The following is a 15,266-nucleotide window of genomic DNA, read 5'->3' as shown; positions in this document are numbered from 1 at the left end:
ATAAAAAAGCATTTTTCTCATTATCAATACGTTGTGTGTAGAAATTTGAGGAGACCGATGAATTTATTTTCGTTTTGGAATAAGACTGTAATACAACAAAATGTGGAAAAAGTGAAGCGCTGTGAATCCTTTCCGGATGCGCACTGAAAGTATTCACAGCGCTTCACTTTGAGAATTTGGCGGCAAATAACAAGACTGTAAGATACTAAAAAAGCGGCGAGGACGCCGTAGAAGCAGCGATGCTCACAAGCCCGTGCGCAACTCACCCTCTTGCGGTCACGCGACGCCTCGGCTGAGGGGCAAAAAGTAGAGACGCGGCGTTAGGCCGGTGAGGATGCTCGGCGACGTTACCGTGGCGACACGCACCCGCTTCCTCCTCCTCTTCGTCTTCCTCCTCCCCGTCGCTGTCGGACGACGCGGCGACGACGCGAGGAGGCCGCGCCTCGTCGAGCTTTTCGGTCCGCCGCAGAAGCGAGCGGCGGGATTGCACGACGCCTCCGCCCGGACGCGTCTGCTCGGCCAGACGCTGACGCATGCGCAGGGTCAGCTCGGGACTCAGACGCCAAACGAAGATGCAGCTGCGCGCGCGCACACGTCAGCACACAGTCAAAGAACGCGCGTGTGTGTGACATCGAGTCGTACCTGTCACCCGACACGCTGATGAGGCGCGTGCAGTCGCTGCTGAACTTCAGGCCCGTGACGACCTCTGACGGACACACGGAGAGTGAGACACGCACACACGTGCACATACACGCGCACACAGGCACACGTCAACTAACCCGAGTGTCCAAACATGGCGGCCACGCATTCGCCAGAGTAGAAATCGAACATGTTGATGCTCTTGTCCGAACAGGAAGTGGCAATGTAGAGACCCGACGGGTCGATCTGCACCTACGGACCGAGATGAAGATGATGAGTATGAGCTACGGTCTGCGCGGCAACAAGCACCACTTCCTACCTTGATGAGCGTTCCGTCTTCTCCCTGAGATCCTTTGTAGATTTTCTTCTGTTTGCTGTTGTTGATGTTGAAGATCCTGTTGGAGCATCATCATCATCATCATGAGCACGGCAGACAAGAGCGAGGGAGGGGTCGGGGGAGTCACCTCACGCTGCGGTCCTGGCAGCCAATGGCAGCGTACTTCCTGGTGGGCTCCACGTCCATGTCGTACAGCGTGCACTTCCTCACCACGTGGTGCGTCCGCGTGAACTTCACAGTGCCGCTGCCCGTCTGAGACAGACAGGAGGAAGGAAATGAGGTCATGACCTTAACAGGAGCGACGTCATCAGCGCAGACGGAGTTCGGAGAGGTGGGACGTCACCTGCCGGCCGGTGCGGAAGTAGACACTCTTGTCGGCGCCGCAGCTGATCAGCCGCAGTTTTCCCTCGTTGGCTAGAAAGCGGGAAGGAGGCGATGACGTCACGGGTCACCCGATTGAGAGGCTGGGGTCGGAGTTCACTGACCTGCAAATCTGACGGCGGTGATGGAGGACGAGTGCTCGTCCAGGGTTTGGACCAGATGGTAGTCGGACGCCGCGTCCAACACGTGGATCAGGCGATCGCGACTGGCCGTGGCCAGAAACTGCACACCTGACACACACGCACGCACGCACACACACGTGGTCAGGTGACATTGCACTGCTTTGGATTTGAGGTCAGCACAGCTTTGGTGTAGAAGAAACAAATCTCGGCTTTCGCGTTGATTATGAGGGAAATGCCAACATGTTGGAACTGGGACTGGCAAGTTTAGGCAACTGACACGCATACCGTACGTATACAGTACGGATGGTATAAACGGAGTATGTGTTGCAGTAGGAAGGAGAAAATGTGTGTCACAATCACGGGAAAAGATGACACTGTTCATGGAGAGAATGGCGGACTGACGCTCGACCCGAGCCTTGCGGTGAATCAGCCACACTTGGTCATCCGCGAGGGACTCAGAGTACAACCGCGTCAAAAGGCAGGCCAGATGAGGTGGCTTGGGCATGATCCCTGGGGACGAACCATGTCACCCTGGAGAGATTTTGTCACCTGGCTGGCTGGGAACACCTCAAGATCCCTGGAGGAAGTGGCTAGGGTGAGGGAAGACGTCCGTCCCTGCTTAAGGTGCCGCCCCCGCAACCCACAGTGGAGAAGCAGTAAAAATGTATAAATTTACAGCAACGTCTCATTAAGTGAGCGAGCATTTCTTAAGGCTAGGCGGTGACGGCGAGTCATGAGTGCGGGTGAAACAGCGCAGATAAACAAACATTCAAGGACAATAAAATACATGTAAACATTTGTAGAAAAGGTCTTTGAGCAAATTGGGGCGAATGATCAGAATGGTACCAGCTCTACCTTAATTAGGAAAAAAGAAAAAGAAAAACCCTGCTCACCAGTGTCGCTTTGGGAGAAGTCGAGAGAAAGAATTTCGCCGTCGTGAGCTTGGACGTTGATAATCTCCTCCATCGTGTGCATGTCATGCACCCTGGCACGTGCGCACACACATACACACACACACATCATGAATGACAAGGTGTTAACTTCCTGTTTCCCGAGTTGGCATGACCACCAACCTGAGAATGCCCACACGGTCTCCTGAGGCCAGATGCCGCCCATTGGGACTGATTCTCAGTGACCTAACGCCCGCCCGGCTCTGGTCACTGGGTGGCGTCTCAGGGGTGGTTGGCACCACCTTGTCGCTGTTGGCAGTGAGCAAGACACTGTCTGCATCCAGGAGGCTGGACGGGTTGTCCTCTACGTAAATTACCTTGTGCAGATCCTGAGGGGGAGGGAGGAGTTACAGTTTTGATTTTTCACAAAATATGGCCTGATCAAATATGACTGCTGACATCGATGAGAAGTAGCATGTAGAGTGCAAAAAGGATGAGCCCTAAGATTGACCCTTGAGGAACACCATTGGAAAGGAGGACAGATTATTTATATAGATTATAGATATGATTTATGGGGACCACAGAGACAGATCTATTTGGTAGACAATTATGAACCAGAATGTGTGTGTGTGTGTGTGTGTGCGTGTTTGTGCATACGTGGCTGAGGATGTTGTTGGGGAAGCGGCGAGCGTCTACGTTCCACACACGTATGGTGTTGTCCGACGAGCATGACAGGAAGCATCCAGGTGGGAGTGCCATCTTCCCTGTGTCTCCTGCGTCTTCGGGAAACACCTGTGGACAAGATTTGAGGATCTCGTCATCCAGCACCCCCCCCCGGAATCTGAACCCCAGGCACCACACTGACCTCTAAGCTCCACACACAGGAGGTGTGGTAGAGTGCCGAGTAGAGCTTGCCCATCTGGCGCGGGTCTCTCAGGTCGCCCACGTCCCACACGTACACGCTGTGATCGCTGTACACGCATGTCAGCCAACCGCCGCTCGGGTCATAGGTCAGTGCCACCGTGTCCGGGTAACGGGCGTCGGGATGAACGCAGAACAGACGACTGAGGAAGACCAAGGGACACATTTGAGCAGAGGTGGAATAAGTCACGAGTAAAGGCTTCGTTATATTCACCCGGCGGTGACCGCGCGGACGTCACTGCAGCTATCCCGCGCACATTTTGCCTTTATACTCGTGCGCAACACACACGCGCGCTGTTTTGAAAATGTCCTGCAGTTCTCCTCCAAGTCGAGAGTGTCGCTACGGCTGGTATTAGCTAGGACAACACAGGGTGGAGTTTCTGCTGCATTTTTGGGCCATTTCCGGGAGCCGTTGTTGCTTTGTTCCTTCTTACGGAAAGGAAAGTAACAACAATGGCGACCGTGGAACAGCGTCTGCTAGAACTAATGGTCCTAGCTCACCAGATGATGCGTTTAATTTTGCTGCAAAATCGATCAAGTAGGCGGCGGCGTAGGTGGTATGTAGAACCAAGGGGCACGCGGAGTACGTCATCACAGCATGTGACTAAAACGGACCAATCATCAGAGATGATCGCCACGTCATTCTACGCGCAGCAACAATTTTTGGCGTGTGCGCATCCAGTGACACAGAGGGGCCGCACGAGTGCGGGACTACAAAGAGGCCTTAAGGCTCAAGTGTTTTTGTTACGTTCACTGGTTTGAGTTTGTGGTCTTATTTCTTCTGGTGTTGGTGCAGGTGTCATCTAATGGTGTTATTTGTCCACTTAACAGTAGAAGAAGAGAGTGCAGCAGGAAGTTTATTGACCTCAGTCCTCCTTGATATTACAACTCCAATTCCAATCAAGTCGGGACGTTGTGTTAAACATAAATAAAAAAACAATACAATGCTTTGCAAATCATGTTCAACCTATATTGAATTGAATACACTACAAAGACAAGATATTTAATGTTCAAACTGATAAATTGTTTTTAGCAAATAATCATGCACTTGGAATTTTATGGCTGGGACAGGTGGCAAAACAGAGTGAGAAAGTTGAGGAATGCTCATCAAACACGTGTTCGGAACATCCCACAGGTGAACAGGCTCATGGGGAACAGGTGGGTGCCAGGATTGCTTCCCTCAATTGCTCAGTCATTCACAAGCAAAGATGGGGCGAGGTGAACAAGTGCCTGAGAAAATAGTCCAACAGTTTAAGGACAATGTTCCTCAACGTACAATTGCAAAGAATTGAGGGATTTCCTCATCTACGGTCCATAATATCATCAAAAGGTTCAGAGAATCTGGAGAAATCACTGCATGTAAGCGGCGAGGCCGAAAACAGACATTGAATGGCCGTGACCTTCGACCCCTCGGGCGGCACTGCATCAAAAACCGACATCAGTGTGAAGTATATCACCACGTGGGCTCAGGAACACTTCAGAAAACCAATGTCTGAACTGGTCGCCAGCCAATCGGAGGCCACATATAAACAAACAACCATTGGCAATCACATTCACACCTACGGGCAATTTAGAGTCTTCAATGAACCAAGCACGCATGTTTTTGGAACGTGGGAGGAAACCGGAGTATCCACGGGGAGAACATGCAAACTCCACACAGGCGGCCGGGATTTGAACCCGCAACCCCGGAACTGCGAGGCACACGTGCTAACGAGTCGTCGACCGTGCCGCCCGGTTAAAAACAACCCTGTGAGAAGTTCATAAAAAGTAAGTAAGTAAATCATAAAAAGAGTTACAAGTCATAGACAAGTTGAGACGCTTTCATCCACAAATAACTGGTTGGCTTTTTTCTTCGTTTGTTTTTTTAAACACCAGGGATGCCCAAAAGGTTTCCTCCAAAGGCCACGTACAGAAAAATTAAAGGAGACATCTTTAATTTTTTAAATAAAATGTATTCATAGTTAGGTCATAAAGCAAAACATCCAATGATTTTTCTGGATTTTGGGGTAGCCGGTGGCACGACCGAATGATGTGTGATTGGTTGAAAACAAGGAAGTAAGAGATGAGGACAAACTTCGGCTGTATCCGACATCGCTCCCTAACCACTATATAGTGCACTACATAGTGGTTACGCCATTTTGTAGTGGTGTCCAAATGCGTAGTGGTCAAATTCAGTGCATTCAAAATTTCCCACAAAGCATTGCAAAACGTAGTGACCAACCGACAGTCACTCACCGAGTCGCCATATACCATAATGCATCGCGTCCTCACGAGAACGAATGGCGGGACGAGATGCGTCTCCGACGGAGGGAGCGAACTTTTCGTGGAAATGTCAGTAACTAACGCTTCCGCAACGCTTCGATCCGTGGCATTTTTATAACAATGTAAAGTAAAACCGTCTCGTTGTAATAATGTTCCATTTTTCATTCTTTTTGGAACCCACGGCAACAGCCTGCGTTGTTAATTTTCGACAGCTGTGACATCATTAACAGAGCACCACGTCGCTCGCGATATAGATGCGGAGTAGCGAGTAGTGAGTGAACCGTTTCGGACACAGCCCTCTTCTCCTTCCTTGCCACCCAGTGTACAAAGTAAGTACTGCAGTGCAAATGTGTCAAATGTTCATTTTAATCTCTGCTGCGGGCTGCTATGGAGGCTCATTATTTGGACACCAATTTTTTAAATCATGCACTTTTTTGACCCAGCGCCCTAAAAGAACTGGAATCGAGAATCGTTTGGAACAATCGAAACAAAGAACCAAAATCGATATCGCTCAAATTGAAACGATGCCCAACCCTAGCGATTGCTAACCGTTTAGCATAAAGAAATTTTGCTGTTGGCTGTGATTACTCATGTGTATAGCACATATATTGATTGTATTTTCTGTTTTTTGTTGCAAATTCACAATAGAAATTGAAAATTTTACTGCACACCCGGAGTCTGTGGAGTTTGTTTATAAATGTTTAGCGGTTTCGATAAGCTAGCTCCCGCAACTAGCAATACCTTTACAATTTAATTTCAAGTTTCCAGTTACTTTGGCAAAAAGTTAACAAGTCAAGCGCGGTCCCTACCAACTTTCATAATAAACTGCGTAAGTTACTTTGTCTTCAAGTATTTAGTTCAGGTATATTCGATCGGAATGAGTATTTTTTTTTTCCACAACAGAGCCAACTCGTCTCTATATTTGTGTTGTCAATCAAACGCATTACCGACAAAGCTTACTTCATGTTTGACCAGCTATCGGTGAGCTACTATTTTTATTTAATTGTTTTAAGGGTAATGTTGGAAGACAACTTTGAAATGATATTAAAATGTTTTGGAATCAACATTTGAGGTATATTTAGGGTTTAAACTAGGGCGCGACCGATTAATCAGCCGGGCGAATTAATCGTCGGCCCTTTTCAAATTGGCAAAATCTGTGACTACAGTACGTTCATGTAAACCCCCAAAATTCATTTGAAACAGTGCGGTCTGCATCGATATGTGCTGTGAGCTGTTTCTACCCGTAGGTGTCAGTAAAGTCGAAGGCATAGAGTTGAATGCCTGGATGACGTTTTGTTGAAAAACAAAAATGGAAAGACAACGATGTGATATGTTTCTGCAATCCACCGCCCTTTCCCATGTTCGAAAGGAAGCACGTTTTGATCTCTTTCTGACCATATGACGCATTCCACCAAGAGGGGAGGCCCTATGTCACATGCTCAAAAAACTAAGGCGCTGATTGGCCGAAGAGGAGCTCTTTGTATCGCCCATCGAAGTACCCTGAAATGATCGAAGTGAATGTGAAAATATATCACTTGAATTTTCACTGTAGATCAAATCTTACGTTCACTTATTCACTTATCAGTTTATCGGACTGCAGTTCCAAAAGAATAAATTCAATCTCAAATTATACTATTCAGATTCAGTTTTTAAATGCAATGTTACACATTAAACAATACAAATTCAAATTGTGTCTTTCAAGTTCATTTTAAAAAATTCAATTATTCAAGTTTAGCAATTCAAATTCAAATATAAACTAATAAAATTCAGTTGTTGGTGGGACAGATTTCAACCCATACTTCATACTCAAAAAATGCATAATAGTTTTAACTATTCATAGAGGTAATTATTACATTTTTTTAGAGGGGCATCTACTATTCATTCGCAGGGGTTGACTGTGTTTCAAATAAATAAATATAAAAAAACAATGAGTGTCACTGAGTCAAAAATGTCATAAAATGGTTAATAGGAAATTTGAGATTGGCATTTTTACGAGTTGCGAAGTGTTGACCTGTCATCCTCCTATTTCCAATTTTCTATTCCAAATAAGCATCCATCCATCCGTTATCTGAGCCGCTTCTCCTCACAAGGGTCGCGGGAGCGCTGGAGCCTATCCCGGCTATCTACGGTCAGGAGGCGGGGTACTCCCCGATCTGGTTGCCAGCCAATCGCAGGGCACAATCAAAACTGCTGAAAGGATTGTCGGTACCCCTCTGCCCACCCTTGAGAACTTGCACGCTGCCAGAACTAAGACAAGAGCGTGCAAAACCCTCTCGGACCCTCCGCATCCCGGTCACCGGCTCCTTCCCTCAGGTAGGCGCTACCGATCAATGCAAACTAGAACGAGCAGAAATTCCAACAGCTTCTTCCCTCTTGCCATCAACTTCTTAAACAGCTAACCTACAATTCCATTACAACATGCTGGCAATTTTTTGACTTGAGTTCGTTGTCACATTTCTGTGGGCCCAATTATGTATTACTCGTCCACTCACTGTCGTAGTCTCGCCACGCTGCACTGTTTGCATATCTGTTGTTGACCAATACTGGCCACTCACGCCAGAGTAGCATCTGCTCCACTTGCACACTGACTGAGGAGTATCTGCAACATTCGCACAATCGACATTGTCCCAGATCATCGCGCTACGAGTCACTTTAAACCGCGTACACTCCTTGAAGTCTCGGCACCCTTTGCTCAATGGTCATCGCACCGGACTATTGCAATATTAGTCAGTCGAACTGCTTTAAGTGCTAGAGGACTTGTCAAAAAATTGTCAAAAAATAATAATAATAATGTACCGGCATTACCATATAACTATTAACCCTTTATTGCTCAGTGACTGTTTTGTTTTTTGTCAATGTCTTTCTGTCTCCAAAGTGTTCTCTGTCAATTGACCGTCTGTTGTCGTACTCGAGCGGCTCCAAGTACCGGAGACAAATTCCTTGTGTGTTTTTTGGACATACTTGGCAAATAAAGATGATTCTGATTCTGACATATAAACAAACAACCATTCGCACTCACATTCACACTCATGGGCAGTTTAGAGTCCACAATTAACCTACCACGCATGTGGGAGGAAACCGGAATGCCCGGAGAAAACCCACACGGCGGGCACGGGGAGAACATGCGACATGGAACATGAACATGGATTGAACCCGGGTCCTCAGAACTGTGAGGCAGACGCTCTAACCAGTCGTCCACCGTGCCGCCTCCAAATAAGCAGTTTCGCTAATATCTTATTAATGGCCACGCAAAAAACACACTTTTTGAATATTCTTGAAATCTACAAATAGGTGCAAATAATTGTGCGTTTCAGTGGGAAGCTTCAGAAAAACTCAATCAAGACATGATTGGCCAATCGGCAAGTATTCTTTGGATCATTCTTCTTACCTGGCATCCGTCATGGACGCGACGTCCGCGCCCAGGAAGTGCGGGCGTGGCAGGGTGCAGAGAAAGTGTAGCGTGTGCGGGCTGAAGGCGCGCACGGCGCCGTCCGAGCAGCCGCAGAAGATCAGCTCGTCCGTCACGCACAAACACGTGGCCTGAGATGCCTGCAAACACAAACGCGCCTCGTGTCATGTCACGTGACGGCACGGGGAGGCGCCTCGGCCAATCGGGGGCCGTGGTGCGGTGGCGTGACCAATGACAGGAGAGACCGACGACTCCGCCCAAATAAAGACGTGACGTGAAAACATGAAGACAGAAAACAAATGAAAACACAAATGAAAGGATGAAGAATGAAAAACGAATGAAGATGTGACAAATGAAAATTCAGAGTGAAAACATGAAAGAAAAGGTGACGAGTGAAAACAAAGAATGAAAATGTGACAATATGAATGAAAACATAAGTAAATCAACTTGTATGAGTGAAGAAATGTGAAAACATGAACAAAAAAGTGAAAATGAAGAATGAAAACGATGAATTAAAAGATGACAAAATGAGTGAAATCATGACTAATGAAAACGGGATTCAAAACATAATTCATCAAAATATGATGAGAGAAATCATGTCGAGTGAAAACGTGAAAAGTGAAAATGAAAACCTGATGAACGAAATTATGGACATTGAAAAGACAGATAAAACAACAAATAATTAAAATATGACGAGTCCAAACGTGAATGAAAATGAGCCAAAACACAAAGAATGAAAATGTGATTATTTAAAATAGGAGTGAAAACATGAATGACAACAGAAAAGGGAATAACGGATGACAATATGCCGAGTGAAAACATGATGAATCAAAATAGGAGTGAAAACACGTCGAGTTAAAACGTGATAAATGAATAGAAAAAGGATGAAAACATGAATAAACGAGTGAAAACATGAAAGAATGAAAATGCGAAAAGCACGAGTGAAAACAAGACTAATGAAAACATGAACCAATACAAATGTGATGCATGGAAACAAAACAAAAATCGTATGTGAAAAAAAAGATTAAATAAAATATGATGAGTGAAAAAATGACTGAAAACATGAATGAATCAAAATGTGATACATAAAAAGAAAAATGAAAACATGAGCGTTGGCATGAGATTGTCGGACTTACAGGCGCGGAGTCAACTCTCTGCCCAGGAAGCAGAACAGGAAGCAGAGAGCCTTGTGATTAGCATGTTAGCACGTTAGCACATAAACACATGTGTCCTATCAAACAAACTAGGTGCACTCACGCGTAGCTCCACCCACTTGTGGAGCATGCGGCGATGGTCCAGCTGCACCAGGAGGCCCGACGTGCTGATGCAGAAGGTGGAGGACGCCTGCTGGCCTTGACCGCACGCCACGTCGCAGAAGAAGTTGTTCTTGAGTTCTCCCAGCAGCCCCGAACGCCCCAGCAGCGGCACGGCGGCGCTCGCCTGTCGTACGGTCCGTCACGGAACGTGAGCGCGCGGACCCGTGAAATGGCAACAACTCAAAAGTGTCACCTTGGAGGTCCTGCTGTGGTCCAGGTACCAAAACTTAACGTGCCGATTCCCGGCGGTCACGAAGTAGGACGAGTCGTGCGAGAAGGACACAGCCGTCACCTTACTTGACACCTTGTTGGCCGCCACCACCGCGCCTTTCTACACACACACACACACACACACACAGGGAGTCAATAGCATATATGGGAGAAGCCATATTGGATGTGGCAAAAGAGATTGAGCCGTGAAGATAAACCGTCTTGACCCTTGGGGCTAGAACCTTTTCTGAGGACAAAAACCTTACCTTGGGACTACAACCTTCTCTGGTGACGAGACCTCCTATCGGGACTAGAAACCTCTCTTGGGACTACGACCTTCTCTAGGGACTAGAACCTTTCACTGGAGACTCGTACCGTCTCTCTGAACCGGTACCTTGTCTCAGGACTCAAAATAAGGACTAGTATCTTCTCTCTGAACTAAAACCTTTAGGCACAAGAACTGTCTCTTGGGGGTAGTACCTTCTTTCTGAACTAGTTTCTTCACTCGGAACTAAAACCTTCTCTTGGGACTAAAATGTTTTCTTTTGGATTAGAACCTTCTCTTGGGTTTAGTACCTTTGCTTAGGACTAGAAACCTCTCGTCGGTCAGGCGCTTACTTACAGTATATCGTAAACCTTTGTCAAGGTCGGAAGAAGAGTGTCGTACTTTCCAGTTCCACACGTGGACCATCATGTCGTGCGGGTAGCCGACGCTGACGATGTACTTCATGTCGGGGGAGAAGGCCACGCAGGCCACGCCGTATTTGTGCTCCTGGAGCGCGGCCACCTGCACGCCGCTCGCCACCTCCCACACGCGCACGGCCGGCACGTGGCCGCTCTGAGGACCACACGGCACCGTCAGGCAAACCAGCACGTAGGCGACCGACCGTGTGTCGAGCCATCGCGTGGGGTCACGTGACCACAAATCACATAAGCGTGTGTCAAATGTCAGGTCAAAGGATCACGTGTCGAATGACAAGTCAGATGATCACATATTACATGACCATGTAGCAAATGACCATGCGTCAACGTCAAACAATCGGCATCACGCACGGCACGACTCACCTCGCCCGTGACCACATGCTTGCCGTCAGATGAGAAGGCTAACGTCGTGATGGTCTTTCTGCACAGGCACGCGCACGCACAGCGTGTTAACATGGCAACAGCAGCAAATATGGCCGACGATCAGTTTACCTCGATGCGTTGAAGATGTGACGTTGTTTGTTCTTGCGAGGATGCAGCAGGACCACAACACACCTGCGTGCGCACATACGCAATTAACGTATTAATGTTAATAATATATAAATAATGATGTTACCGATGTGTTAATAATCAGCTCAGTCAGTGAAGTTTTCATCTTCCCCATGCCAACTCCAGCTGGTCAGTTAGCATGTCAAATGGCTCGATTTCTTTGCTCCTCACAGGCCCCCTGGCTTCCCCCTTTCCTCCCCGCCTGTGGCCGCACTGACCCACTTCCCATCTAAAGAGCCCTTCCCACACCTGGAGCCGATTGGACGCCTCGCCGGGGCGGGGGAGGACGAGCCGGACGGACTGAAACATTCCCGGCATTCCCCCGAGACACAGAGGCTGTGATTACACTCCCAGTGACACAATTCCCTTTTGTTGGCTCGCGTGGAACACATCAACACGTAACGTCAACTTCAATAGGCTGCCTCGCGAGTTGACATGTCAAGTCAAGTTTATTTGTATCGCTCTTAATCACAAAAGAGTTTCAATGTACACAGAGCTGTCCTTTACGACACACATTAACCAACATTCTGTACAAGCCTACATTGACAACATCATTACAGATGCCTCGTTTACAATGAGATGCGGCTTGCTAATCTTTTACACCAAAAAAAAAAAAAAGCCAGCTTTTAGTCACGACGTCATCATATGATAAATATTTTCGAGGCGGAAAAATCGGGTTGTGCCAAGTGAAAACGAACCACAACGGGTTAGAGTTTTAATTTCTATAAAAATATAACCGATGATATTTCTGAGAAGCATGTAGAGTGCAAAAAGGATGGGCCCTAAGATTGACCCTTGAGGATCATCGTAGGAAAGAGGGACAGATTCTGGCTCATGGAAAAAGATTTATCTGAAAAATTATGAACCACTTTGTGTGCGAAGCAGCATTGACAAAATAACCACATATCTGGAAAGCCCTTGCCCAGGCCTTTGATTTGATGCATGACTCGATGTGATTCGCTGCAAGTACTGTAGCTTCTTCACCTTGTTACCGGTGAACTTTGACTGCACCCATCTCCTTAAGTTCATAGTCAATCGGCCCCAAAAACAAAACAACTAAGCAACTATTTCCCATCTATCTGTCCCCAAGTTTTGAGACAATCGGATAAAAATTCCAGAAAAAAAACGTTTTCTCTGTGTTCGGCATATTTGACATTGCTTCAAAATTGACCTTTGAGCAAGGCCTTGAATCTTTGATCCCCCCGCCCCCAAAAAAACGAGTTGGGTGGGATGGGTGCTACTTCCTGCTTTAAACACAACGCCGGGTGACGAGTCCCTCACCCGGCCGGATACGCCAAGAGTCCACTCCGCGGGTCACATGACAGAGCTCGGTTGCCGGGCGCCGTGATGCCCAGAACCTTCTCCAAGGTCACCTGCGGGGCATAGGAAATGGAGTAGCACATAAGCATGTGTTAGCATATCATTAGCATGTTAACAGGTCCGCCAAGACTCCACAAGCGAGATCACCTCGCTAATGTGAATGCACACATCTCTTGGCAGTTTGACATAGGAGTTGCAAATGTTTGTTGACATTAGCAGAGCACAGTGCCCACCATGTGAGCATCGATTAGCATGTTAGCGAGTCACACGATCCTCTCCCTCGGCACATCAGGCTCGAAGAACTGCCAAGACTTGACAGACAAGTTAGCGGCACTAAAATGTAGCACAAACATTAACAGGCGGTTCGACACGCGAGGTAGCCTGCAAACATTTGCCGTCACTGCGTAGTACAGTTAGCGTCTGTTCGCGTAGACACAAAACGTGCTGAAATTATGTGCTGAAATACACAAAACAAGATGGTTGCTTCAACCATGTCAAATGACAAGTCACATGACCATGTGCCAATTGATTGCGTATCATATAACCAAGTGTCTAATGACCACAATTCACATGACCAGATGACAAATCACATGACTATTCAAATGAGAAGTCAGCTGACCACGTGTCAAATCATCATGTGTCAAATGTCAAGCCATACGATCACATATCACATGACCATATGTCAAATGATCATGTGTGAAATAACCATGTGTCTAATGACCACGCGTTAAATGACCCTATGCCAAATGACAAGTCACATGGCCACGCTTCGAGAACCGATTAGAACCGAGACTAACGTTCCGGTTCTCCCGGAATCGTTCAGATTTTACCATTTCGGTTCCCAGTTTCGATGCCTACGGTCCGCGGACCCCAAAGAAGAACATGGTGAAAACCAACGAAGAAGAACACGCATGAAGATGCGCTTGTGCCCAACGGTGCGACGAACAAAAGTATGTCTTCATTTTGTTAAAATAAATGACCATTCGCCTCAGTGCAACACTTGGATTAAGATTATGTTGTGCAAAGGTGGCTTTCACCATGTGTAGAAGTCTGACCGCTCTGAGGACCACATGGCACCGTCAGGCAAACCAGCACGTAGGCGACCGACCGTGTGTCGAGCCATCGCGTGGGGTCACGTGACCACGAATCACATAAGCGTCTGTCAAATGTCAGGTCACATGACCACGTGTCAAATGTCAAGTCGCACGACAAGTCACACAGCATTCCAAATGACCGTGTGGTAAATGACAGGTCACCAGACCACGTGTCGAACCCCAATGTGTCAAGTGTCAAGTGACATAACCACACGTCAAATGACCATGAGGCAAATGACAAGGTCACATGACCACGTGTCAAATGTCAAGTCGCACGACTAGTCAAATGACAGGTCACCTGACCACGTGTCAAACGACCACATCGAATGACCATGTGTCAAATGACAAGTCACACAACATTCCAAATGACCGTGTGGTAAATGACAGGTCACCTGACCACGTGTCGAAGCCCCATGTGTCAAGTGTAAAATGACCACAAGTCACATGGCCATATCTCAGGTGACCAGGTGTCAAATCATCTTGTGCTGGATGACCATGTGTCAAACGGCCATGCGTCAAATGACCAGGCGGTGTTAGGGGCACTTGAGCCTCCTTGCTCGCTGACGTTTGCCAACGCAAGAAAATACCGCTGCACCTTGACTTCCGAGCGCAGTTTTTCGAGTTACGGACCGTCGCTTTTTTCCATCACGGAATGCATCAAACTCGTAAGTCAAGGCACTATGACGTGTTAAAAAATTCTTAGGCACTAAACGCTAAGAATCATCAGCGAACGTTAAAAGACTAAAAGTCACGCGCACCTTGTCGCTGAGCTGATGACGCGTATCTCGGCCCCGCCCCCTCAGCTTGATTGACGGGGACCTGAGCAGGTTCTTGATGCGGCGGCTGATGGCACCTCCTCCTCCTCCGCCGTCGTCGCCGCTCATAGCTTCGCGGCTAGCGGCTAGCTCCCTGCGGCATGACGTCTGCGAGCCCGTCGCTGCTCAACAGAGCCCGACCGAAGCCTCCGCGAAGTCTCCTCCTCGTCAGTCTCGACCGGTCCGGCTCGCCGGCTGCGGTTCCGCATCGCAGCGTGACGCCGCGGAGAAGAAAAGACGAGCGAGCGGCCCTCAGTCACGAGTTTACACGCAGACTCGGACAAAGCGGCACAAGTGTT

General features: G+C 47.6%; 1 protein-coding gene across 7 annotated transcripts in view; it reads right to left on the bottom strand.

Moving 5' to 3' along the window:
• mapkbp1 (mitogen-activated protein kinase binding protein 1) overlaps positions 1-15,266 on the bottom strand; it is a 22,651-nt gene extending 7,385 nt beyond the window's left edge. For 2 of the 7 annotated variants that reach the window (XR_009791381.1, XM_061794344.1), the window contains exons 1-21: positions 14,911-15,265; positions 13,020-13,111; positions 11,682-11,744; positions 11,553-11,610; positions 11,110-11,325; positions 10,471-10,608; positions 10,219-10,401; positions 10,098-10,115; positions 8,941-9,101; positions 3,235-3,433; positions 3,027-3,161; positions 2,553-2,758; positions 2,373-2,464; positions 1,462-1,587; positions 1,320-1,390; positions 1,104-1,228; positions 959-1,034; positions 780-891; positions 643-706; positions 367-578; positions 267-292 (exon numbers count right to left, since the gene is read on the bottom strand). Coding sequence is in view for 5 of the 7 variants with exons in the window: in XM_061794344.1 (XP_061650328.1) it covers positions 267-292; positions 367-578; positions 643-706; positions 780-891; positions 959-1,034; positions 1,104-1,228; positions 1,320-1,390; positions 1,462-1,587; positions 2,373-2,464; positions 2,553-2,758; positions 3,027-3,161; positions 3,235-3,433; positions 8,941-9,101; positions 10,098-10,115; positions 10,219-10,401; positions 10,471-10,608; positions 11,110-11,325; positions 11,553-11,610; positions 11,682-11,744; positions 13,020-13,111; positions 14,911-15,036 (2,499 nt within the window). In the remaining 2 variants the exon portion in view is untranslated. Of the gene's footprint in view, positions 1-266; positions 293-366; positions 579-642; positions 707-779; positions 892-958; positions 1,035-1,103; positions 1,229-1,319; positions 1,391-1,461; positions 1,588-2,372; positions 2,465-2,552; positions 2,759-3,026; positions 3,162-3,234; positions 3,434-8,940; positions 9,102-10,097; positions 10,116-10,218; positions 10,402-10,470; positions 10,609-11,109; positions 11,326-11,552; positions 11,611-11,681; positions 11,745-13,019; positions 13,112-14,910 lie in introns of all 7 variants that reach the window. The other 5 variants (XR_009791382.1, XM_061794348.1, XM_061794347.1 and 2 more) reach the window with 5 other exon arrangements.

Source organism: Phyllopteryx taeniolatus, chromosome 13, assembly GCF_024500385.1.
Source record: "Phyllopteryx taeniolatus isolate TA_2022b chromosome 13, UOR_Ptae_1.2, whole genome shotgun sequence".
Classification (NCBI taxonomy): Eukaryota; Metazoa; Chordata; class Actinopteri; order Syngnathiformes; family Syngnathidae; genus Phyllopteryx; species Phyllopteryx taeniolatus.
The sequence above is the reverse complement of the archived record's forward strand: the minus strand, read 5'-3'. Positions and strand labels throughout refer to the sequence as shown.